This window comes from Meleagris gallopavo, chromosome 1 (genome assembly GCF_000146605.3).
Source record: "Meleagris gallopavo isolate NT-WF06-2002-E0010 breed Aviagen turkey brand Nicholas breeding stock chromosome 1, Turkey_5.1, whole genome shotgun sequence".
NCBI lineage: Eukaryota > Metazoa > Chordata > Aves > Galliformes > Phasianidae > Meleagris > Meleagris gallopavo.
In genome coordinates this window covers 100,702,530-100,728,416 of record NC_015011.2, presented here as the reverse complement: position 1 = coordinate 100,728,416, position 25,887 = coordinate 100,702,530, and the positions used below count along the sequence as shown (strand labels likewise).

The 25,887-nt window shown below is 37.4% G+C and overlaps 1 protein-coding gene across 1 annotated transcript in view; it reads left to right on the top strand.

Moving 5' to 3' along the window:
• Window positions 1-25,887, top strand: part of ADAMTS5 (ADAM metallopeptidase with thrombospondin type 1 motif 5) — a 39,234-nt gene that overhangs the window by 9,630 nt on the left and 3,717 nt on the right. Inside the window, exons 2-7 of the mRNA XM_010722791.3 lie at window positions 1,427-1,559; window positions 16,787-16,954; window positions 22,046-22,329; window positions 23,793-23,976; window positions 24,394-24,569; window positions 25,427-25,602. Coding sequence (XP_010721093.2) covers window positions 1,427-1,559; window positions 16,787-16,954; window positions 22,046-22,329; window positions 23,793-23,976; window positions 24,394-24,569; window positions 25,427-25,602 — 1,121 coding nt within the window. The remainder of the gene's footprint in view (window positions 1-1,426; window positions 1,560-16,786; window positions 16,955-22,045; window positions 22,330-23,792; window positions 23,977-24,393; window positions 24,570-25,426; window positions 25,603-25,887) is intronic.

Sequence of the window (25,887 nt, the reverse complement as noted above, 5' to 3'; positions counted from 1 at the left end):
ACAGAATCTGCATGTACAGACGAGGTCTCAATTAGTGTATTTTATACCATTCTTGGCACTACCAACATGAAGGTAGTTCAGACCTTCTTCACTAAGCAACTTTCTGTTTCATTTATGTGCTTTTCTGTATTTGTGTAAGAATTTCAGTTCAACTGCTTGTGTGGATCCAGTTAAAATGGATCTAGTATAACTTCCTATATAACTTACAGTCATTTATTTAGATCAATTATATCACTTTTAAAAGGTATTTATACTGGTACAATGCCATGCATTTTCTGAGTTTTGTTACCTGATCTGTGCTGCTGTAGGTAAACCACTTTAAACTACCCTGTGTAAAATGTACTGTTAGATTGAAAGGGCAGTACTCAGAAGAGGTGCATAAATGGATAAATAGAAATTAACACAAGAAAAGTAATAGGAATTTAAATACTGCATCTTCCTTTCTGATTAGACCCTAGATCATAAGCACTACAGAATGGATTCATTATGAAACATTTAAGTTATTTATAAAGGAGATCTGGAGGGAAGAAGGGATGCTTAAAAATGAAGGAAAAAAAAATAGAACTCTGATCATTTTGATAGTAGCAATTGATAATACTGCCTTGAAAATGATGTTTTCACTCAATCACAATTAATAATCTTAAGAGTGTTCCAAATGGCATGGTCCCAAATTTTTCATTCTCAACTAAAAAAACCATGTCTGACCAAAGCTTCATTTTTTAGTAGTAGTAGTGGTGCTGGTACTAGTAGCATCCTGGAATAGAAAAAAAACCTAGTGCTAGCATGTGACCTAGTTATTGCACTATTTGAACTAGGAATCAAGGGGATTTTACACTCTGTTCTGTCCTTGACTCCTTAAGCAACCTCTGAGAATTGCTAAAATACTTGGTATATTGGGTAATACACATTATTAGTCATCGTACTACTGGGTGGGTGCGACATGAGGTTTAATATATAACAATCTCATTTATTTAGGTACAAGTAGATTTGCCTTTTGAATAGAAAGGCAATCTGTAATTCAAGAAATGATTAGGAATGTGGTGCTTTATCAGTGTGTTTGTTTTCACCTTTAGTAAATAAATATATTTGGATATAAATATATTTTACTTCTTCAGAAATGTTTCTATGGCATGTGTTTTGTATACTAGTTCAGTGCAACTTTGAGTGTCTGCATGTACTGCAGAAATACAAATTTAAATAACAACAGTTAGTTGGAGATTAATTAAATTCAGTGAAAATTCTCCCAGTGACTTTAGCAGAGATTGGATAATCATGCTTTCAAACTGCATTGAGATCTTTAGATGTAAGCTTATATGACTGTTTTTATCCAGGTTCTGCTGTTTGCAAAGGACTGGTGGCTTTAGCCTGTTGTTACTTATGGGTGTAAAAATTTATTTTAATGATTTTTTTTTTCCTTCCTGGACAGGATTTATGTGGGCATCATTCATGTGATACTCTGGGAATGGCAGACGTTGGGACCATATGCTCTCCTGAGCGCAGCTGTGCAGTGATTGAAGATGACGGCCTCCATGCAGCTTTTACAGTGGCTCACGAAATTGGTATGCAGTGCCTTTTCTGTTCGCTTGCCAAATCAAACACTTGTAACAGCTGCATTAGTAACCAAAATACTTCGCAATTAATTCCAGATTTCCCTTGGTCCAGATATTCACTTGGGGATTAAGGCTGTATACATATGCACTTCAGGGTTAACTAATAAGGGATCAGAAGGCAAGTGAAGGCGCACAGTAGGTGTTTCCTTTCTGACAGTTTTTAAGCAGCAGTCGAAGTGAAAATTCAAAGGCTGCTGCTACTGTCCAAAAATGTCAATACATGTCCCTCCTGAGAAGGTGGTTGGTTTATCTATTATATTTTGCACGCATTTCGTGTATACGCGATGGAAAACAACTCACCTTTTTGAACTACTTGCATGTTGTATTGTTATGAAACTTTACATGGAACAATGTACTGCTTGCAGAGAAGGTTTTTGTGGAAAAGAACATAATCTTTTTCTAGGAGTATTGAAATGCTACTTTTATGGTAAAATGTAGTACTAATGCGAATCCCAAGTGAAATAGTATGTAAGTGTTAATAATTTGTTCAAAAAACTGTTCGACTTGGTTTAGTCTCTGCTTTAGTAGACAGCAGTTTCACATAGGAGTGTCACTCACACACTTGAGAAAGATCTAAGATAGAATTTGTGACAGAAGAAAGTTTGTATTCTGGGACATTACATCTGGCATGATATATTCCTTGAGGGAGACTGCTGCCATCTTGACTATTTTTAACCTTCTAATATTTCATGACCTGTGTTCACTAGAAATACATTCAGTATGAAGGCTATTCACTTTCGTGAGTGAACAGCAATTTAAAAGGGGAGAACATTCTTTTTTTTTTCTCTTTTTTTTAACATTCTTGGAAGGAAATAACAAGGAAAAGAGAACTTTCAGAGGGAGCCAATTTCTGAATTGCCTTGTACCTTTTGCCAAACCAAAGTAAAGTTTGCTTTGGGAGTATCATTGCAGTAGTTCAATTTTCAAGTAACTAGCAGGTAGAGCCTAAGAGTTCTGTGCCTGATATATACCTGGCTCAGCAACCGCAGGTCACCAAGTATGAAAAATCAGCTGGCACGTTAACGTCCAGATCATTCAACCATTAGTGAGCCTAAGCCTGGAGCTTTTACAGTGCCACAAAGAAACGAAGTCAGCCGTGGATGGATGGAGTTCATGTGTTGAATGAAAGCATAAGATATTATGATAGAATGAATCCCCAAACCAGAAATTTTATTTTAATAAACAAAATGGTTTGTTAATAAGAGAAGAAGCAATCTGAAATTACTAGAAACAAACAGCAGCATATCAAATACAGCTTAAAAACAGATGTGTGCAGTAGTATCATACCTGGATTCTATAAAGCTAATAACCCATCACAAATGGGACAAAAAGACTGGCAAAGTTAATACACCACTCAAAGACCAGTCTCCTGGAGTACTCTTCTATCATCTGACATCCCAAAGTGATATCTACTGCTGATGGTTTCTGGGCATAGGTGAGTTTGGAATCTGAGTGAAGGACTTCCTTGGGATGGCAGTGTTGGTATATACCTGTTGTGCAAGGCAGTGGGCAAAGTGTCTTGACTGCCATTCTATCAACAATAGATACATGTGCAAATATGTTAAAAATGAAAGAACATAGATCGGTTACGATAGAGCTGAGGAATACGTATTGTTACCTTGAATTCCACTCAAAGGAAATGTAAACACAGGTGAATTATTTTTAGTGATCTAGAAGCACTTTGTTGAAAAACAGCCATTTTCATACCTAAAAGTTTACAGAAATCCATAAAAGCTATAATTTTCAATGTAAAAAAGCGCAGTTTGAAGCAGTTGGTTAAATAAGTACCCTAATGGACCAAATAACTCCAGTTTGAGGTTGTTTCAAATAACATCCCTTTTTTCCTTCTTACCATAAGATTTTAAGAAAGGAAGGGTGTCAAATCACAGAATGACCTTTGTGTGTGTGGCCTAAACTGGGAGATGTTGAGAAGAAAACACAGCTAAAATTGAGTGCATACTTAGGTTAAATTAAAGGTCAGAAAAGGATGAAAAATAAAAGTGTGGCATGGATACCTTTTAGTTAAGCACTTCAGGGAAAACTTTGTTTTATTTTATTTGGAGACCAAATTTCTTCCCTCAATCCAGCAATCTTAAAGTTTCCCCTGTCCTGTGGGCAGGGTGTAGCACTCAGTGGAGTTCATTTTGCAGGTTAGGAGATGCCCTAAAAGATAGAAAGGATTCTTACAGCTCAAAGCCTAAGCTGCTCCTTTCTGTCAATAGGAAGAATGAGGTGAGTCATTAGGCATACTGTAGTTACCGTCTGCAGAATATAAATAACTCTACCTAATGTCTGCATCTGTAGTAGATGCAGCACCATAAGTATAGACTTGATCTGAAGAAAAACTGTGTCCCTACTTTGACTTCAAGGTGATCTGAATGCTCCTGTTTCCTCTCTGAGTGTTCCAAGAGCTTTTTTGAGGATCATGTTCTTTCTCTGGAAGGTAACCAAAGTAAATAGAGCTACAGCTCAGCCAAGCAGGACGATGCACAACCCAAGGGTTCAGAGTGGATACATTCACAGGAAGCCAAAAAGCTGCAGAACAGAGGCTGCTGCTTCAATTGGTTTCTACCACATTCATGCATTAGATGTTTATTTTATTCCTTTTAAATAAAGTAGATGGATTTTGACCAGTAGTTTTTGAGGGGGAGAATATGAATGAGCAGCAACAACAGGCAAGATCTCTAAAGAAATGTAAACAAAAGCGGAGAAAGAAATAGATACAGCCAAATTCATAACACACTAGTTGGATGACAGTCTGTGGAGACTTGTATATGAAGAGCAATGGGACAGAACTGGAATCTTGTCTTAGTTTTGTGTAGTAAAATCTGGAACCGTTTGTCTGGTGTCAAGTGCAGAAAACATTACAGCAAAAAACTACTGGTAAGGATATCTTTTAGGTACAAATGTAATTTTTAGATCGTATCCTAGTCAAGGCATTCAACCGCCAATGGTAAATCCAAGTACAGTTATTTTTTTCACTGGGGATATGTTATTGTCAATTTAGACAGTGGTAGCTTTGCTGCCAAAAAGTAGTATTCTGTACCGTTGCCTCACATCATGAGTTCAGCTCCATGTTGTGGCACAGAGGTGTCTTTTGTGTCTTTAGGCAACTGCTTCAGGGTATGCCTCCATAGCACTGCAGATGTATCAGAACTAGCTTAGGCAAAGCATACAGATATTCTCCAAGTATTTCTTATCATCAGCCTATGGACTGTAACAAAATGATGCTTTGTTATTTCATGGATCTCCCTGCATCACAGTGACATCTGGAGAAAAGCATTAAATAACCCACCATTGCCCATAATCTCAACATTTACTTAACAGTTTTCATAGGTCAGGGCTGGTATATTGCTACTCCTGGTCTGATGGGAGATGTCCCTGCCTTTGGCAATGGGGTTGGAAGTAGGTGATGTTAAAGGTCCCTTCCAATCCAAACCATTCTATGATTCTATTCTATTCCCTTATTAAAATAACTATCAGGAAACAAAAGTGACTAGATGTATTTCTCACTCTAATACTGTATCCTGTTTGAGTGGAGATTTTGTTGCTTTTACAATGCTAAATTGTAAGCCAGTCTGTGGTTTCCCTGAAGATATCAGATACATGATCGAAAGACAGTCAATCAATTTCAAGTCACGTTTAACATCTCTCATGGTGATCCCATATATGCAATATGTTACAATGTTTTTTTAGTAGCCCAGTTTTGTATTTTGTCATGCAGTACCCTTCAAAAGGACTTCATTCCCTCCCATACTGGAGTCCTGAAGGTTTCAGTGCACACAAACCACCAGCCTGAAAGGTTTATCATCTGTAAAAGGAAATAAGTGTTCAGGAGAAAAGAAGTGGAGCTACTGATCATTTTATCAGTAGGCAATACAGAGATTTGGTGACTTTCCCAGAATCAAAAGGAAGTCTTACGGAAAGACAGGGATTAAACTTGCCTCTTGAGTTTCAGTCTAGTTCCTTAAATACAAAAGCATCCTTCCTGCAGTCTATAAGCAGGCAAGACTCCAATTTAGCTCAGTGAAAATTAAATGAGTTTAATAACTTAAATTATATGTATCTTTATTCTTTCCATCAATCTTGAGGATTTTTTTAAGAGCAGATATAGAGAAAGCTCTGACTCTTTTGCTCAGTGGTAATGTTCATTTGACCTTTTTACAAAGTTCCTATTTCTCTGTTGTGTAATCACGCTGGCATGCTATTACTCCTTGTATCCTCCTGAGTAATATGGTTTACTGATGTTCTTTCCAAGTATTTTATTTTTAGATTATAGCTTAAAATTGCTACATGGAACTAATTAAACCTTTGGTCATTAATTTTCTTTATCTTTTACATGTGACTTTAGAGCCAGAAAGACTGAAGGGGAGTCATAAAAGCAGTCTTCAAATATATTCAATAATTGTTGTGAAAATGTACATAATAAATCATTCTCCATGTCTACCTGGGACAACACAAGAGGTAATAGCCTTTGCACTGCAGCAAGGGAGCTTTCCTTTAAGCATTAGCCAAAGTCATTTAACCATAAAGACAGTTCAGCAAAGGAATGAATTGCCTGGGGAGGCTGTGAAGTTTCCATCACTGGAGGCTCTCAGGAGTCAGCTGGCCAAACAGCCATGGTTTTTGGTATGTTGATCCTATCTTATGGCAGAGAGATGGACAAGATGACTTTTCAAGCTCTCTTCTCAGCCTCATTTCTTATGGCTGAAGTTATTCCAACTACTTCTCCATCTGTATTACACAGCTGAACACCTAAAATCAAGGAACAGTACAGAAACTAAAACTGGACAATAATATGTTTAAAGGAAAATCTTTTTAAATTTGCCATCATCCTGTGGCATCTACCATCACTAGAGAATGAAAATAACATGAATGCTGTCAACAAAGTGCAGTGCTTTCCTGAAGAGCATTATTTTATGCAAAGAGACCATTTCAAAGGTGAGATATCACTCCTGGAGTCCTTATTAAAACAGTTCACTGAAATACATTAAAATACAATTGGACTGAATTCTGTATGAGTTCAAAGTATTTTTCAGAACCTTAGCTTGCATTAGAGTTGTAGGCCTCTGTAGAAGGAGAGCCATGCCTAATATATGTAGCCTGTGTAACCCTTCATGACTCTGACCCATCTCCAGGAAAAACTGAAACCAAGAGCTGTGTGTATGATACTTAAGTAGTAGTTGTGCCTTTGATGTATGTAGGAAAAACCAAAAAAAAAACCTCTAATTCCGTGTTTTACCATGTGTTCACTTTGTATGCTCTCAAAGTAATTAAATACACAGTCATCTTTTCTTTGCCATTGCTGAATATGTAGCTCTTTGATTTCGAGGCTGTCAAGATAAAGCAGATAACAGCAAGCTTCAGATTTGTTAAATACAAATCTTTTGTAGACTTTCATTTCTAAGGGGGATAGATTGCCAAGGGCATAGCATATCATAGGAACATGAAAAAATGGTGAATGATATTTGACTTTCATATTATGCTTCTTTCATGACAGACAAAGTTTTGGGCAAATATCCAGGTAATCATAATTAGGCAGAGTTGCATTCTTAAAACAACAAAAAAAAGGGAGTTAGATTCATCCAAATCTGTTCTGATGACATACATCAGGAATATTATTTGATTCCTTCTCTTTGAACCTTTTTCAAGTTTTTATTTAAACATCTGCTAGCAAGAGCACTTGTACTAAGCCCTTATGAACTTGATTTAAGCCCTTCCCTTTAGTTAAGAGAAAAGATGAACAATCTGAGGAGTAGGGCAGAAGCTTTACATGATGTTTCAAAATGCAAACATCAGCTGTACAAAAGTTTACTGCTTAAAATTTTGACTAAAAAACACTTGGCTTACCTAACAATAGTGTGACTAGCTTATAATGTTATATACAATACATAATTTTTCTACCTGCAGCACACATGGTGCTTAAAACTAACATTTTTTAGTGAGGCTGAGCCATTTTGCAATGGCCTTTGTGTGGAAAAATGGAGACACAGAAGGGGGAAAGGTTATGTGAATCCTTGTTTTCTAAATATGCTTGAGCTTTTCTTTATCTACCCTGTACTTCTGAATCTGACTAGATTAGGGATCTTTGTCTTTTTAGCAAATGTGAAGCAGTCCTGAAAGAGAAGAGAGGGGGTTGAGAACAGAATTCTCAATCAGGGACTTCAGGAAGCAACTTAAACACAGCAGCAGGAGTTGCGTTGATCTTTGTATGTGTGTGACCTCATGAAGAATTGAATTAAACAACGCTATGTTTTGAAAAGTTGTTGTGGAACATGAAACATCATAACATGAAGAGAAGTAGGTAGAATGGTATATCATGACCTCTGCATCCATGAGGGAATTGAGAACGAAGCTGGGTTTTGCCTAATGTTTCAGAACACTTGTTATCAATAAAAGTTCACTTTGGCTGTGTGCAGTGCCTGACCCCCCCACCCTGCCATATTGCAGATTAAAGTAGGGATTGCTTTTGTCTTTAGCAGATAAACACTACTGATATGATCATGTAGTTTTTGTGCAGACAATACTTCAAGCAGAATTACACCAGAAATGGACAGCAGGCAATGTAATGTATTCAGTCTTGCACTGTCTACTCTCCTGGAGTTCATTCATTTAGTATGAGCTACAGCAAATTATACTCCTTGTGAGTTACCCTGAGTTGGACAAGCATGAAATTGGAATCACCATATCCTACTTCTTCATTAGAATTTTCACTTCTCCTGTACACGGCACACAAAATAGCAAATGTGTTACGGACCACATCTTTTAATGATCATTTGAGTTGATGTGGACGCAGTAGTTTGTAATTGCCTAATCTGCTTTGCCTGGACAGAATTTTGTCAGCAAATTGTCTGACTGGGCTTATGTATCTGTGATCTCCCACAGAAGTCTGTTATAACAAGCCATTTCAGTAGACATTTGTTTTGTGTAAAGTCTGCAGGACTGGTGTATGAATGTCTGATTGTGGCTTTTTTACGTATGCTCCTGAAGAGGAACTGCACTTCAGACTATTGTTTCTTTCAGCCTGAGGAATTTTTTAAGCCAGAAATATTAAAAACTGCTTTTGTGCTGTAGATTTAAAGGAGAAAGTGATTTTTTTTTCTTTTGTAAATAATGGATAGCAGTCAAGGAAAAGAACACTGGAAGGAAAGTTCAAATATGAAGAAAGGGGAAGAGCCAGTTTTACATTCTGTGCTTGTTTTTTGTAAGCCTGTGTAATTCAAAATGCTGCTGCTTTGTAAAAAAAAAATTCATTAATTATTATTGCTTAGGTTCATCATTTGTTGCACAAAATTCTCATTACTTCAGAAGGATTTCCATCTGTGACTGATATCAATATGTTGTTCTTAATTACAAGCCAAGTACTTGCACAAGTTGGAAAAAAAGTATATGCACAAAGAAATGACAATCTGTTGTTAGAAAGGGAGAGGGCAAGAGAATTGCGCAGAATTCATGGCCTGGTAATTAAACCAAAGAATGTTGAGCCAAGAGGTTCCTGAATCCTGATTCCAGGAGTTGCTCTGACTCACTAGGTAACCTTGGGTAAATCACTTGACCTTCTTTTGTACCTCAGTCATCTTCACTGAAAATTAGGTGAAAGGCTTGACCTCACTGAAAAATAAATGCTTAATTGGCACAGAACTTTTCTCAGAAAACAAATTACAATGCCTGTAGGATTTTTTAGCATATTGTGTCACTTTGCATGTGTTCTGTGGTGCAAGAGCTGTACTTTGATATGCTCTTGAGTTTAAGTACTAGAGATCTCTGTATGTTCATAAACAAGGGTGTTTTTTTCCAGAAGAGTTAACCAGCATGATTTATAATTTAGCAAAAGCTGAGCTTTACTTGCTGTACATTGATGCTCCTTTTTGCTTTTTGCATTCCTATACTTGAGATATCAATGGAAAATGAGGTTATATGACTTCTGCACACTATTGGCTCAGAGAACCTTTACGGATAGTCTCACAACACATTTTAAGAAATTTCAGAAATATTCACATTGTTGTTTTGTAGAAAATAGCTGCGGTGTAATGTGCCTTACAACACATCCAGCATAGCTCTGATGTGTTCCTGATGTACCTGCAGAGTGTTTTGTATTCTGATATTTAGTGAAGATGGAAGTTTTAGATGACTTGTTAGAAATACTTTGGAGTATTCCCATTTTATTTCAGTAATACATACCCTATTCCTACAAGGTGCAGAAATTCTTTCTAATCCCATTGGAGTTATTATTTCCTACTGGTCTGCAGTAGGTACTGGCCTTCAGTAGTTAGTAGTGGGACCTTGTGCAGTGCGAAGTCCGCTGTCAGGAATGCAGAAAGTGAAGGTGAACCAGAGTCTGGGGATTGATGACTGCAGCTGACTTTCTTTATTTCTTACTTGAGCATCTAACCAGAGTGAGCTGCACCAAGATTCCCTTGAAGACTGCACTCCAGAATATATCGGGGTCCAGAGCCTTCAAGTTGCTTTCATACTGTTTTAACAGTTTACTGATGCAGCCATTCCTGCTCTCAAATCAAAAGAAGAAGGAAGGCTGTTAAGAAAGACTGACACTCCTTTTAGCTGGTTGGTCTTTTTGCCGTATGAGAAGGAAACTATTTACAAGGCTAGCTCTTCTTCTCTTGCGTGAGGGTAAACCCCTGCCTCCTCTCCATCTGTTCCTTTTACCGTTTTGTGCATTTCTACAGGATAACTTAACTAAACACCATCCTGCTGGTAAATTTATATTATGTCATTTTCACTCAGTGGGAACTGTCAACACCAGTAAGATGCTTCATTAAGTAGAAAACATCAGATGATCTACTAGCCCATTCTCAATCAGTCATCATTTTACAGAGCTGCCAGGAGCCCTTTTTCTTCCTTTTTATCAGTAACCTGGTATGAAGATCCTAGTAGTACAGAATTGGGAGATATTAAATTTGGCATCCTTCTTAAAAGCTTTCATTTTAAGATTTGTGTTCCTTATGTCTCTTAGCCTTTGCCCAAAGCTTTTGCTGGAATTTTGCTTACATGTAGGATTACTTGAAGGATCACCCATAACCTTCTCACTTTGGTTCTTATAATGGGAAGTACCCTACCAATAATCATGCTAATGTCCTGGGCAATACTTCATAATACCAGCATGTTCATGCATGTGGGTGGGGACTTTTCAAATAGAAAGGGAAGTACTTGTTGTCTTGCTCTTGGATATAAAAGGATGAAAGGCACAGGTATAGAAACACTTTGTTTCTCCCACTTCTGTGCTAAAAAGAGCATACTTCAGAGATTACAAATTATTGTGGCATTTTGAATTTTTATTATTTCTAATGAAAAAGCAAAACAGTTTTAAGAGTCATCTGAAGCTTGCCATACATCTTAATCTAAGTCTAACCATAATGTTTTAAAACCGGAAGTTAGGATAGAGAGAGATTTAGGTCATGATAAGAATTAGGAATTTTAGTTCTACAAAATTATTCAAAAATTGCATTCAACATACATACAAAGTTAACAAGCAAATCAATATGTACAGATGATAGAATTCATACAGTTAGTGCTTTGAACAGTTATTACTTTCACTAATATAGCTGGTGGCTTATTTAAAAGTTCAAATACTGTCAGAGTTCTATATTTGGGAAGCTATTCACTACCTCTTTTCTTATGATGTTAAAAAAGATATTTTCAAAAATTTTTAAAGTAACAAGAGAGTCATAAAGACATAGGGAACCTCTCAAAAAGCATAAGTATGCCAGGTAAGTGATTAATTCTCATACTGTAGAACAAAGGTCCAGTTTAATAACCCAAAGTAGGCAACTGTTAATGAGGTATGTCCTCAGTTCATCCCATTTATGAAGATAAAAGTTACAGTGCACTCTAATTAAAGGTGAAGCCAGTAGCTGGACACTTTCCAGAAGATGACCCTGTTTCGATTTCTTGTATTTTTGCCAAAGTATTTGGGTTGAAATGTTCTGTGTTGAATAGTCGCCTGAGAAGTGTTTCATTTTATTTATTTATTCTGAACTGCAGAGATTGTCCAACCATTTCTGAGGGGGAGATTAATTTGCAAACATTTTATGCAGAAACTTGGAGCTTCTCTGCTCAAAGAGATGGGCTTGAAATTTGGCTGCAAGCTTCCTTGTTTGTGAAGGATATTCTTCTGTCTATGTAAGGAAGGAAAAAAGAAAGGAAGAAAAATTTCAGTATGCAGTGCAGGAGTTAAATTCTGCACAGAAAGTACATCTCAGAGGAGCTGCAGCTCAGGGTTTTTTGGTATGTCGGGGCCTTCCCTCAGCCTCAGCAGGCTGCTCATTAACAGATAGATCCACAATGCTTCACCTCCAGCTGTGCTGATTCCTGCTCAGTTCATGCGACATGAGAAGGGATGGTGGGTAGGAGAGAAAAGAGAAGGACAGAGACTATATCATGTTTAGACATGGAAGCTGGGCACCAACTAAAGCACAATAAAATCCCTGGCCTGCTCCAGGGGCGTTCACATTGGCAGCTGTAGAATTTCTGTAGTTTAATGTACTGTGTCCACATTACTTTGACAGTAGGCAGTTGAAGCTGTGTGTACTTACATATCTCATTTCAGGGGCTAATGCAGGAGCTGAAAAACACATGTAGAAAAGACAAAGAGTTCTCTCTGAGGCTGGGACCGATGTTGTTGCAAGGAAGATGCTACACCCCAAAAAAATGGGTTAAGAGAATGTTTTAAGTAGCAGAGAGTCTCATAGATGACGAAGCTGAGAATCCTTATTGATAGTGTCTATTATTATGTCACTGATTATGTGTTCATGTGGAATGTGGAATGGTTATGCAGGAAAAAGATTCACATAGTGAGTGAAGTACCTTCAATTGGAGGACCATTGCAGAGTGATACCACAGAGTGTTAAGAAATTTGAATTCCACCCTATAAGACTAAATCCTTTGTATCACTGAGGTTCGGGTAGCTTTGGGTGGTTGTCAACAGTAAAACCATGACAGTGGTGCTACAAAATGTTGAGCACTCTGAAGAATATACTGATTCATGCCCAGATACTGCTCATATCCTACACCAAACACAGATTCCATGCCATAGTTACTCAGATGTACCTCATTTAGTGAGCATGGTCTTGATGGGTTGATGGCTAGACTGGATGATCTTAAAGGTCTTTTCCTACCTTTATGAATCTATGATTCTGCCTTTTAGAACAGTCTTTTAGCTTTTGTTATTCACACACAGTTGGTCAGTACCAATTCCAGTGGCTTAAAATGAAACTTCTTTTTCACTAACAGGACCTTGTTTCTTTGTTTCACAAACATTCTGCAGTTAAGTAATTTCTTGCAGTGTTACAACCCTGAGCTGTCTTTGGACAACAAATGAAAAACTTGTTCCTGCAAGCTTTAAGCATAAGAATTTCCTCAGAGAAGGTTGCTATAGTGGGACAGGTCTAATCAGCATGGTATTTTCATGTTTGCTGGACTAATTTTATGCAAATACTTCTGCTTAATTGATTGGAAGTATGTGCATATTCAAGTGGACTTGGAAGTAAATCACAAGAAACTCCGGAGCAACTCAGCAAAGCAATGCATTTGCAGACCTGATTTAAGTGCAGAACCACTCCGTATATACAAGGTACCTCAGCAAATGTTAGTGGATATGTATAAAGCCCTCTCCAGAAAATGTTTGCTTAAGTTAGCAGAAAATTTGCTACAAATAATTATTTAATGTCATCAGAGAACAGTTCTAGTTATTTTACTCTAGGCATGTGTTGAGGTTCATTAACACGTTGGCTGTGCTTCTCAGATATGAAGTATGACCTGGTGCCATTCACTGCATTACAGTGAATGCAAACATAATGATAACATTGTATATAAAGGCAGCCAAAACCAACATCATCTTCATATTTCCTGAAAACTCTCATTATTGTTGTATTTACATTTTGGCAAAGTTAAAGGTAGTAGTCCTCACTGACACAGTAGCTGAGCATTCATTAAACGTTTAGCTTGTGACACTTTCAGATAATTTGTTTGATCAGTTAGAAGTGATTCACTGTTTGTTTTGGTTACTCTGTCTGAGAAACACGTGTCTAATAATTATTTTGCTCTGCATCAGCTTAAAAAAAAGATCCCATCTCTTCAGAGCATGTATTCGTATAACACTATGTCACATTGAAACTTGACATGTGTTTACTGCATGTGAGTGCAGAATAAAAGCAGCATTATCTGCCTCATAGTGTATCACCAAAGGAAAGTGTTTTTACCTACAAGAAAGAAATAGGCTCAAATTGTGCACGTAAAACACATCAGTAATTAGCCTTGCCTTCTGTATAAATATATCAATTGTTACATTCTTGCAGGAATGTGTTTGTAAGTGTAACAGTGCTGCACAGCAATAGTAAATATCAACAAGGAAAAGGCTGCTCCAAAACTAGTGCCACCTATTTTATTATATTGGCCCACAATATCAGAGATGGATGTTGGTGGTATGGCAGTAGAGACTGAACCTTCTCACCAATATTCCATTACGTTTTGCTGCTATGTGGCACATGACAAGAGAGGGGCAGTCTGACAGAATGGCGCCTTACATGGAAGTGCATATGAAACAAAGACGTGGAACTGAATTCCTCCATGTGAAAAAAATTGCAGTACTCGACAGTTCCTGAACATTTATTGAGACCGAAGAGTGGATGTGAGTACAGGGAGGCAGTGTGTGGGACATTTTGACAGTGGCAGCAGTGGTTGTGAAAGACAAGCCATGTTCCATACAGCTATACCACAGAATGAAGAGCATCTTGATGAGCTTATCCATGTGAATTAGTGGATTACAACTACAGAAATGTGTATGGAGCAGAGTATGAGCTTCAGTGTGTCGGAAAAGATGGTGGCAATGTTGGAATATTGCTAAGTTTACACCAGGTCCCATGGATGCTCACACAGGAACAGAAGGACCACAGTATGCAAATTTACCAGGACGTATTGAATCAATACAGGGCTAAAGGTGACAGTTTCCTGGATCACATCATTACTCGTGACAAGATGAGGTGTCACCACTATGAGCCAAAGTCAAAACAGTCCATGGAGTGACAACATGTGAATTCCTCATCAAAGACAAAGCTCAAGATGCAGCTCTCAGTGGGCAAAGTGATGTGCACTGTCTTGATATAGGAAATAGAGTGGTCCTTCTGAATTTCCTGGTAATCTGACAAACTGTCAACTTTGATCATCATGTCATTCAGCTGAAAGCTCAAATTACAAAAGTCAGGTCAGAGACAAAGACAACCTTTCTTGTGCAACATTATAACTCCAGGCCCCATACCAGTTTGTAAACCTCGGAGTACATTGCTGACTCAGCTGTGCTGTCTTATTATAACCACTGCATAGCCCAGATGCAGTGCCTTCTGACTTCCATTTGTTTGGGCTGATGAAAGATGGACTGTGTGGGCATCATTTTTCTCCCAACAATGCTATCAGAACAGTGTTAACATAGTGGGTCACCTCCATTAGTTCAGATTTTTACAAGCATGATGCACAAGCTCTTGTTTGTCTCTGACAAAAATGCATAGCTAATGGTGATTATTGTGTTGATAAATAGTGTTTTTTTAGCTGAGCATTTGCTCTATCAAATAGTGTTGTATCTGTTGACGTTTCCATGGAAGTAAATAGGAGGCATTAGTTTCAGAGCAGTAGGACTGGCTGCTCTTAGTCATCATTGGTTCAAATGAGATGACAGATCAAGGTTCTCTTCTCACATGTCTTGGAGTTCCATCCTTAGATCAGGAATTCAGCATCACTGGGAGCTGGACTGCAAGAAACCCTTATTTCTGGTCTTCTCCAAACTTATTGCATACTTCTAGTTAGATAGCTACTATCATACTCTCAGATACAGCTAGACAGTGAGTGCTGCCTTTATTTTCTTCCTCTTGGCCTCTATTCTAAAGCAGATGAAAACAACATATCATAAATTTTATATACGGCACATAGATTTATACTGGTTTTCTGCTTTTTTTTGTATTGTAGGTATTGTTATTGTTTTTACTGTTGTCATGGCTGTTAGTATGGATATCAGAATATGGTATTCTGTCGTCAGTATTCCTTCTTTTGTCACCTTTCAACTAGTATACAGCAGTTATACCAAAACATAAAACCTAGTGTATGTAGATGACTTTTAGTTATTGTAGAATAACAAAATGTGTCTCTTCAGCCACACAGGCTATTTGAGTGCCTCAGATTTATTTCTCTGCAGTGGCTGTGATGGGTGGTTTTTTGTCCTTATTAAAGCACTAGTGGTGTGACTCTGGATATCTTACTAACCACCTCAAGGGTGAGATTGAAGACTGTGAAAATTAAGTTCAGACTTGAACTCCCTGCAGCTTTGGTATCCATTCATTCTTATACCTCTTGGACAGCAAATTGGTTGTGAGATAAGCCAATGCACATGTGGAAATTAACGTTAAACCTGATGTTTACAGAGAAAGCAGTATGTTGCCTGCCCAGAGGCTAGAGAAAGTAGGAATCACTGAATTGCAGTGAAGATTTCTGTTATATAAGGCCTAATCTAGCAGTGGAATGAGCTCCCCTGAGTATCCAGGATTTTTGCGAGTTACATTGTGTCCTGCTTTGTGTTCACATTGTTTTGTGTTCTGTAGTATAAATACCCAATGCCACATACATTTAAAATAAAAACAGAAAAACCCTAACAAAAACAAATCCCACAAAATAATACACTGTACATTGGACAGACTACTGGAAAACATTGCTCAGATTGTTTGATGTACTGTAGAGGGTACTTGCACTTCAACAAGGAGTGCAACAGAACTTTTGTGTTCATTTAGAAAGATACTGTAAAGCCTTTCTAAACAATGGCAGGATGTCTTTGTGAAGTATTAGTTTTTATTACTGCAGATTATTTGGAAAACATTGAGAATTAAATTCATGACATATAAATAAGTACAGTTCACTTTAGTCTTCATCAGAATAAATCAGCTCAGAATCAGCTCAGTTTGGTGACAAATCAGCTGATGGCACTACATCCTTGCTGTATGCAGTGATGTAAACTCTTTTATCCTCAAGCATAGATACACATTTCAAGTGGCATGCTTTGTTCTGCTGTTGGAAATTTGAGGGCAAATAATGCATTTCATTTTACTTTGATTGTGGATTCCAGCTATTAAACTTTATTATGAGTGACTTTATTTAATGTATTCATTTGGTTTCAATAGGGCATTTGCTTGGGCTTTCCCATGACGACTCCAAATTTTGTGAGGAGAACTTTGGCTCCATGGAAGATAAACGCCTCATGTCCTCCATCCTGACTAGCATTGATGCTTCCAAGCCTTGGTCCAAATGCACATCAGCAACTATAACAGAATTTTTTGATGATGGTCATGGTATGTATTATCACATCTTGCATTGATTACGTGTCATTTTTTTAAATACTTAATATAAGCTTTTAATTCCTTGCTTGTCTTGAAACCATCTTTAAAGTGCTTGCGGAACAAGGCAAAGATCTAAAAGTCAGGCAGAGTCTCGTGCCCATATTGTGTGGTTCAAATGCAAAAGAAAATAAAGACTTGATGGAGTGCACGTTGGTAATAACTCAGTTTGAGACACAGAGAGTTTCAATTTTTTGAAGTACAAAATTAGTCTTGTCTTCCCAAATGCTACAGAGAATACCTTTAATAGAAGACAAAAGGAAATTTCTTTTCCTCACAGAAATCAGAATGGTTAATATGGTCTATTTAGCATTACACTGCAGATATGAACAGAGTGTATGTGCTTCTACCATTAAGAGCATTTATTCTGTTTATAAAGCAATTGTATTCATTTTGTTTGTGTAGAGGGGCTGTAAACCTCTGTACAGTCTACGACAAAAGACTGCTTTTGCTCCAGGAGCTTACCCTCCAAATCATGTAACTAATATTTGTTAAATATATCATTTGACCTTTGGAGAATAAGTACAAAACTTTCATTTTTTCCAACAAGTAGTAATATAAAGTATAGTCTGAACTCTTAAATGAATTTTAAAGTTTTCGTTGTGCTTCCAAAGCAACTGCAGTTCTTAAGCCATTCAAATTCCAAAATGCTGAGATAAAAATGACATAATTGAGTGAATGGATCAAGTTGTTATGGTAACTGAAATACGTATGGATAAAAGGTATGACATGTCTGCTGAATGTAAAGTTTTTTGCTTTTAAGTATTTTGTTGGCTAATTTCAATGCTCTCTGAAATATTTTCTCCTGTTTTTTCCTATCTGGAGAATGACTTCATTTTTTTTCTCTCAATTTTATTAGATTCATTAATCTATACTGTCCTATTTTAATGCCCATAATGCTCTGGCATTGACTTAATATTACCGAGTGAGTTTCTACATGTGAAGAGACCTTTCCTTTTTGAGTTTAGTTGCATTCACTCCCTTTTGTCTCACCTGGGAGTTTCACAGTATGTATTCACTGACCTTGTAGAGAGTAGAATCTATCCTACAAGTGTAAGAATGTCATTCTGTCATTTTTTTCAGTAGAAGTCGGTAGGAGCTTCATATCCTTCAGAGCTGCGTTGTGGTCTCCTTGTTCAGCCAGTGTTGACTTCCTGTACAAGAAGTTTAGCAGTTCTCCATTTCTGACACTTTTCACAAAGTCATGTATTCTTTCCTGCACAAGAGGTGCTTAGGATCTGTCCACTTACTAACAAATGGGTTAGAGTATATTGCCATTTCTGATACTCAGGAGTAGTTACTACTCAGGCATGTAGTTCCAAAGACTTACTAGTGGGATGAAATAATTCATGGAAAATGTGAGCCTCTGGTCTTATCTGCACATTAGTTTTATTAATGATGTTATTGGTATGCTTTCAAAAGTATAGTGTTTAGGAAATGTGTTCTCTTGATAATTAGGTCCTCATAGACCTTGTATAAATTACAGTGATCCTTTTTTGTTGAAGTTTATCAATTTTTAGGTGTTAATTTTAAGTAAAAGATTTGTCCTGACAGAACACAAACACTATCTATGAAATAAGGACTAAGGCCAATGATTTAAACTGCAGTTTGTTCAAATTATTCTCCTGAAAGTACGTGTTTTATTTTAGGAATGGAAAAACTCCTTCTGGTTTTATTTTCTAGTCAGGGAACGAATCCATAGCTGTAATTCCCATTTGTAATGTACACCGAGTGTACCAAAGCCCAGAGAACCCTGTAGAGCATGACGACACTTTTCAGGCTGCTTCGGACTGATAATAAGACAGTGCAAATGTGCCATATTTCCATGTTTCTTTCAGAATGAGCATGTGTCTGCTTTTTGAGTTATTCTTTTTCTTTTTTCCTTAGCGGTGGATGATGTATTGCCATGTAGTTACACTACTTCCCCTGTTTTTTTCATTTTGAGAAGATGCCCTCCTGCCATCTTTCCATTGAAAGAGAAAAGTCCTGTATCTTTCAAGAGTTGCTAGCAGGGAAAAATAAGTTTAACCATTCAGGTGTAATTCTGAGCGGTGCCACAGACATAATGTAGGCAAAGAAGGCACAAAATAGCAGATACAACAGAAGAATGAGAATATACAGACCTTCTTATACCAGGCTTTCTTTTAAGATGTTTTGACTGGATTTTGTGTAGTCACAGGAAGCTCTATCTTTCATACAAAACATAAGCAGTCTGCACAGTGCTTTTGGTGTGAATGGGCACAAGCTTATGAACTGTGCTTTGTGACAAACCAGGCACAGCAGTAATGGTGTGAGGAAGCAGATAAATGAAGTACTTCATATGCTGCTCCTTATGGCTAAGCATAATGAAATGTGAATGTCCAGAAACCTGGATCTGTGAGCACTATTCTGTTATAAAACAGTATTTTTTCAAACCTTTACATTTCCCATATAGATATAGATATTCATCTGTAGTGCTTCAACAGCAAGAATCATAGGGTCACAGAATGGCTTAGATTGGAAGACACCTTAAAGATCATCTATTTCCAACTCCCTTACTGCAGGCAGGGTTGCTACCCACTGGATCAAGTTGCTCCGTGTCTAATTCAACACGGCCTTGAAAGGCTCCATAATCTTAACTTTAACTTTTGTAGCAGCCTTTTGTTAGGTGCCGAGGTTCCTATTTAATGCATTTGGAAAGTGATGTTGGGATGTGGACTCATCACATAAAAAGTGCACTGTGTAGATAACTATGTATTTTACTACGTAGGTAACTGTGCTTAAAGTGGGTGCTTAATTCCCACCATAGCATGGAGGGATCTGATTAATGGTATCAGTGATTTGATTGATGACATCAGTTGTATTAGTGGTATTGAATTACACCACAAGCTCATATGTTTGTACTAAGCAGTGAAACATCTGACTGCTTACTGAATTGTAGACACCAGCATTACATCTAGTTATGGTCAGCTGAATAAAATTCAATAGAAATGCCTCATCCAAGGTCAACCAGGAGGTCTGAAAATGATCAAGGTGCTGATTCCCAGTCTCCTGAGGCCCACTCTGAGAACTGTAATCATCATTGTCATCATATCACCATTTATTTTACACTTATAAGATGACCCCACACAGCAATTTCACATTTAGGAAGAAAATACTCAATTAGTGTCCAGAAGACAGTGACATTTATTACCATCTGCTTTTAGCCAACCCTTTGTAAGATACTAATTGCCTTTATTGTCATGCCAACCACTAGACTGTGGTATGATTGCCTACAGTTTATTGTGTTTAGTCTGACTATTTGGTATTCTTTGTAACCTGAAAAAAGGACTATTTCTATTTTAATTAATTTATATCCTGGTTATCTGCTTCCTGCACAGATTTTATTCTGCCTTCCAAGGCTGTATTGCACATAACATTGAGGAGAGAGAATGAGAATGAAATGGCTTGATTAATTTTGTCATCAGTCAAGAATGTTGCATTAGGCCAGGACACCCAGATGTTCTTTGGTACTCAGGACAAAAAGTGGGAATAGTAGTATATATGTGCTCTGTATGCTGTAATGTAGTGAATTGCTGTTTTTTGCTTTTACATAATATATTTTTGACAGCAACTACTGCCAGTGGCTTAGTTTTCAGAAACTTCAGGAAAAGAAAAAACACATCTGTGCTTCCTCACTCTTCACCATGTCTTGAATATTTTACACTATAAAAGAATTTGAATGCTAGGGTACCATGAATTTTCTATTTCATGGTACCTAGATCATCAAGTAGCATTTACACACCTTTCTTTATTAAAAATGTCAGCATAATCCAGATCAAAAATAAGGCAAAGGTAAATCATGGTAAGCACAGGATAAATAGAAGAACTTTAACAACGTTGTAGTTTTTTGGTAGTAAATGATGATGCAGAAAGAATTTTTGGTTGAAGAATTGGTCTTAGTCTTAAGAGTAAAAAAGGAAAAATTGCAATTCTAGAAGGAAAACACAAGCTATAGACTCATGGGGTATTTGGTGTGATTTTAATTCTTTTAGTTTAAACAGTGGAATTCTTAGAGACCATTTTTTCACCCATGATCCATCTGAAAAATACTGGTATAGGTTGCAAAGTATGTAAATTGTGGTAAGTTATTTTGGCCAAGAATAAGTGCAGTTTGCCAAGACCACATACCCCTTTCATGGGGTGTGAAATAGGTTATGCTCACTAAATAGTTCTGTATGTCAACAACCAAATTTTTCAATAGCAAACAAAATCTGTTAGTAGATCCTCTAGAACCAAAATAGAATTCTCATTTTTACAGTGTGCCAGACAAATTCTAACTTCTGCAATATATATCAGCACACATATTCAATTCTGTAATTATATTTATTCTGTTTTTTTCTTGTCTTTCTGGGGTGGTTTTCTTGTGCATTTTTGTATAAAATATATAGTCCTCTACAAACTAATTCCAGAAGCAGCCAAGTATCATTCTTTACAAGGGAAGCCCAGTCTAGATTTACCACCAACATTAGATTTGATATTCATTTTATATTTTTCCTTTGATCTGTTTGCTTCTGTGTGTGTGTGTGTGGTTTTGGAGGGGAATGCATTTACTTATTTATTTATTTTTAAGTGCCTCACGGTCTGCATTTTGTAATTTGAATTTCAGACTTTGCGTTAGAAGCATTAACATTTGTGATGTTGTGGCTCAAAATTCAAATGAGCGCTTTGCTTTCTTTACCAGAACTCCTCTTGATCATATTATAAAACACAAATTGATGCAGTGGAATGTGTTCTGAGTCAAGCCATATAAAGGAAAATAGAATAGAAGACCAAAGGGACCTGAATTAAACTTATTTACACTTACTTTCTTGAATTGTGACACCTGGTATGCTGGAGGGAGAGACCACAGTTGTAGTACGATGAGCTCGTACAAAGCCTAATGACACCTCAGAGAGCATTTCCAATGACATCAATGTTCTTCAAATGAGATCTGCTGTCATTATCGGTCTCCCTAATTTGAATCACAGATACAACACTGCAGAAAAACTAGGTAATGAGTAATAACAGGCTGGATTGATCTTTTAGGTAACTGTTTGCTGGACCAACCAAGAAAGCAGATCCTGGGCCCCGAGGAGCTTCCAGGACAAACCTATGATGCCATTCGTCAGTGCAAATTGGCATTTGGACCTGAATATACAGTGTGTCCCGGGATGGATGTGTGCTCTCGCTTGTGGTGTGCAGTTGTTCGTCAAGGTCAAATGGTGTGTCTGACTAAGAAGCTGCCTGCTGTGGAAGGAACACCATGTGGAAAAGGGAGGATCTGTCTCCAGGGAAAATGTGTTGACAAAACCAAGAAGAAATACTACTCGGTAAGTTACCAGCTGTGACTCTAGGGAACTTTAGAAGGCGTAATCCTCGAAGTAGGAGTGAAAGGCACTTTATTATGAAAGTCAGATTGAAAGCTGCCGTATTTTTTAGCATGTAATTGGAGTGGTGAAGGATACAGGAAAAATGCTACTGAGTTTCAGGAAGCATGTTTTCTTCTTGAAGTTTGGAAGCCTACAGTCCTGGAAATCTAAGAGCATCACTTCAGACTAGAGGACACCCATTCAATAAGGCAGCTCTCAGGATGCATGGAAAGATTGGCAAGGAATGATTCACAGCTTCCTGATTTCTTGGCAATGGACTCTGAGGCAAATTAGATATGAAAACTTAGTTTATGACCCTCATCTGAAAGTCTCCAGAGAGCTAACTCTAGTGAAGAGAAAAATTGATGAAGTTCATCCAGGATATAATTTCTAGAGCAGCCAAGTTTGTACCTACAGTGAAGGAGTTCTGTTTGTCATTTTATTAACCCTGAAGAGGCTCATGAGAGTCCACAGGGTTATAATTGTCCGCTGTGCAGTTCAGGTACTTTGAAATTAACTGGGAAGACAGTAGCACTGCTCCTTCTGTTACACCTACAGGAGACATACAGAGCTGTAGAGCTTTGTGAAGATATTTACAAAATACAAGAGTCATTCAAATCAAGCAGCAGCCTTTGTAACACTCTTCTTTATAGACTGGTATATTTCTTTGTGCAATATCTGTTAGTTGTTGGAATATGCTATAGAGTCAAACTGGCAAAATTGTAATATATATCTGAACGCTCATTCTCTTGCCAGTATTCTTGAAATGTTAAACTGCTTGTTCAGAAGGAGCTTCTTCTTCACTTTCACTGCCCAAATTTTTGATTTATGTGTTCATTTCCTGTCTTTAAAACTCTGAAATAGTCTGATTTATTCACAAAGTGAAAAGCAGAAGCAATTGCCTAATATTAGACTTAGAATACTGTTAATGTAATTTGAGTATATGTTGAAACTATGAATATTTTGTCATATTTGTAGTATATGTATGAAGTAGTTAATTGGAAACAAAACTCATCAATGTAAGGGATCACTTTATCTCGTCCTTTAGAAGTCAGCATTCAAGTATCCTTAAAAATGCTTGCTTACATAAATTAGATCTCATAATACAGAGCAATACCTACTTAGAATAATAATTGCATTTATTACTCATAGATAGCCTTATGAATATGTTCCAGAGCCAAATCCTCTGGAGATAGTTTATGGAGCCCGTTGGTGGCAAATTAGTGCTAAATCAGATGCCATAATTCTGCAGATAAAATTAATTTCACTTGCAGAAAGAAGGCTCCTAACACCTTTTTATCCCTGATAAAATGAGCAAGGGAACACCTTCAATTGGGGGAAAACATTAGCAATGTCTTTGAGATTGAACACCTATTCACACTTGGATGTGGATGTCCTTACTTCCCATTTTTCTTATGTTTCAGGCATCAAGCCATGGTAACTGGGGGTCATGGGGACCCTGGGGACAGTGTTCCCGTACATGTGGTGGAGGCGTTCAGTTTGCTTATCGTCACTGCAATAACCCAGCTCCTAGAAACAATGGCCGGTACTGCACTGGCAAGAGGGCCATCTATCGATCTTGCAATGTCACACCTTGCCCAGCAAATGGTACGTTAGCTGATCCAGCCTCTGTGTCCTTAGATAGTAAATGCGAAAGGAAACATCCAAGATCTGTTGTAGTTTCTCTAAAGCGTGCTTACCAAAGAAGATTTTCATCGCTAATACAATATGACAGTTCTTCCCTTATCCCCACTCTGACCTCATAAATAAAGGGCATCAAATGTAGAGCAATTTCAGTCCTAGAAGATGAATCATAATGCTAACTTCAGTCCTTCATAGCTTATTGTGTCATGGGAAGGTTTCCAAGCTCTAAAAAATTAAGGATTTGAAGGCCTCTTCTAGGTAAAGAGATGAAGTATCATAACTTAAAAAGTTATGTTAAAAAGAAATTGGAATAATAGGGGTGCATAATGATATTTGCAGCATGGTCTGAAATAGTCACTAATAATGTGAATCATTCTACAGCTAAATCTTTTCGACAAGAGCAGTGTGAAGCGAGGAATGGTTATCAGTCTGATGCAAAGGGTGTCAAAACTTTTGTTGAATGGGTCCCCAAGTATGCTGGAGTGCTTCCTGGAGATGTTTGCAAGCTCACCTGCCGAGCCAAAGGAACGGGCTATTATGTGGTATTTTCCCAAAAGGTAATGACATCTCCAATCATGATTTCATGTTCCAGTTAAGTGTCTTCTATCTTAAAAAACAGTGCTCTACAACAAGGAAGGATGCATTAATCATATGATTTAAAAATTTAGCTGTGTGATTAGATGTAATAGTTACATCCAGTCATTATACATTAGGACCAGAACTGACCTCTAAAATTAGTTTTCCACAAAGTTTTCCCACACCTTAGTTGGAATATGAGTATATGTGTGGTATATGAGTCCATAAAGATATAGAGCTGCATTGGAGGTCTGTAGTTTCTTTTCAGTCATGTTTAAAGGACTTTTACCTGAAGACTCATTTGTGAGTCTGGGGTCTTCTGGATGAGAGAGAGTACCACAACTGAAGTATAAATTTTGTCCTGAATGATGTTAAGAATATCTGGAGTAATTCATACAAAACCAATCAATAAAAACTAATTTGCCAATTTGTATAGATATGACTTGTGGTCAGTTTGTCATATCAGATACAATTTGAACTGAAGTATCTCCCATGCCTACGCTTGCAGTTTTCTGCCTCTTAACTGGTATATGCGCATTAATGAAATGAACTGAAATTCTCAAGTGAAAGGTGATCAACAAGTACTCTTATTATTAGCAAGATATGACTTTGTCATTAAAGTCTGGGTCATTTTAGTGCTTTACTTCACACTGTTTTCAGACTTTGCTAAATTTCAGTGCTGTGGCACTGGGAATGTTAGAGAAACTCAGTCTGGGTTGTTAGGTCAGTAAATCTGTTCTTTGGTGACAAAAATAAGTTTTTTTGCCAGTCAGATACACAAAAGCACTTTTTTTTTTTTCCTATGGTAATTTTAACTAACAGGCATTTGATTACCTAGGTGACTGACGGTACAGAATGTCGGCCATACAGTAATTCAGTCTGTGTCCGGGGAAAATGCATTCGAACTGGTTGTGATGGCATCATTGGTTCAAAACTCCAGTATGATAAATGCGGGGTATGTGGAGGAGACAATTCAAGCTGCACAAAAGTCATGGGAACCTTCACCAAAAAGAGGTATTAATCTTGAATATTAGTAAATGTATCTTGTTGTGTGAATAGTAGCTCTACTTGTGTGCTTCATTCTTCCCTCCTCTAAATGCAATTTACTTTCATATGAAGATTAAAAGTGTACATTGCCAGTGCTTATTGCACTGTTCAGATGTTTACAGCTGGCCTCTTAACAATATCCTGGCAAAACTGGCAAATAATCACCTGACAAAACACTGTACCCAGTTCATTTCTGACATAAAGTACTAGTGATACAAGTGAGCAACCAGTCATAGGAAGTCTGCCTAGAGT